General features: G+C 44.7%; 1 protein-coding gene across 1 annotated transcript in view; it reads left to right on the top strand.

Annotated features, from left to right (window-relative positions):
* Positions 1-511, top strand: part of LOC105530562 (40S ribosomal protein S3a-like) — a 91,528-nt gene extending 91,017 nt beyond the window's left edge. The window contains exon 3 of the mRNA XM_011968153.1: positions 1-511. Coding sequence (XP_011823543.1) covers positions 1-448 — 448 coding nt within the window. The 3' untranslated portion in view covers positions 449-511.
* Positions 512-1,404: the final 893 nt, after the last annotated feature.

Here is a 1,404-nt window from a genome sequence, read left to right as displayed (position 1 = left end):
GTGGCAGACAATGATTGAAGCTCATGTTGATGTCAAGACTACCGATGGTTACTTGCTTCGTCTGTTCTGTGTTGGTTTTACTAAAAAACGCAACAATCAGATACGGAAGACCTCTTATGCTCAGCACCAACAGGTCCGCCAAATCCGGAAGAAGATGATGGAAATCATGACCCGAGAGGTGCAGACAAATGACTTGAAAGAAGTGGTCAATAAATTGATTCCAGACAGCATTGGAAAAGACATAGAAAAGGCTTGCCAATCTATTTATCCTCTCCATGATGTCTTCGTTAGAAAAGTAAAAATGCTGAAGAAGCCCAAGTTTGAATTGGGAAAGCTCATGGAGCTTCACGGTGAAGGCAGTAGTTCTGGAAAAGCCACTGGGGACGAGACAGGTGCTAAAGTTGAACGAGCTGATGGATATGAACCACCAGTCCAAGAATCTGTTTAAAGTTCAGACTTCAATTAGTGTCAAATAAAAAGTGCTATTTGTGAAAAAAAAAAAAAAAAAAAAGTTTTCCTTTTACTGAAAAGCAGCCCCCAAATTATTTCTTTTCTAACAATGATCAGCCTGTAATATCGAGCTGCAGACATAGATAAACAAAGTGGAAACTTGCACGGGTGAATGCCAGCAGCTGTGCCAATAGGAAAAGGCTACCTGGGGTCAGACATGTTCAACATGTAGGCTCCATCTTCCCTTTCCTTCCAACCGCGTGTACGGTAAGGAGCAGACAATATGGTGCTGGCCAAGTAGGAAATCCATTTGCATAATAAAAAGATTAGGGTGGGGTAGCCAGCTTCTTTGTGCACTATGTAAACGTCACACCTGATCCAACCAATCTTAGGCCCTCACAGGAGAGAGAGCTATTATCCTTTCTCTTTCTTTAGCCTATTAAACCTCTGCTCCTAAACCCACTTCTTGTGTGTCCACATCCTCGGTTCCCTTGGTGTGAGACAACAAAACTTGGGTATTTACCCCAGACAATGACACTACTTCACTATGATCACACCACTGCATTCTAGCCTGGGTGACAGAATGAGATCCTATCTCTAAAACCAAAAAGGAACAAGAACAGTTCTGTAGCTTTTCTGTTCTTTGTGCTGCCTGTAATAGTCACATCTGACAGCAGGGTTGGCGAGAGGTTTTGTGGACTCTTTGGGTATGGTGAGTTTTTGAAAGGAGACAATCTAATTTGGAAGGGGCATAATTGTGGCTTTGTGGAAGGCATGGTGAGGGGCACACTGTGGGTTCTCTCTCAGGGACAGCTCGTTCCTCAGGCTCCTCCATCTTCTTCCCACTGTCCTGGGCTGCCATTTCTCTCCGCCCGCTCAGCTCCGCCCTCTCATCACTGTCCCCCAAGCCTTTACTGGGTGAGGTGCCCTCACATACCCAGTTATTTTCTGTCC

This window comes from Mandrillus leucophaeus, unplaced genomic scaffold (genome assembly GCF_000951045.1).
Source record: "Mandrillus leucophaeus isolate KB7577 unplaced genomic scaffold, Mleu.le_1.0 Scaffold83, whole genome shotgun sequence".
NCBI classification, from domain to species: Eukaryota; Metazoa; Chordata; class Mammalia; order Primates; family Cercopithecidae; genus Mandrillus; species Mandrillus leucophaeus.
Note: the sequence above shows the minus strand (reverse complement) of the source record. Positions and strands in the feature narration are given on the sequence as shown.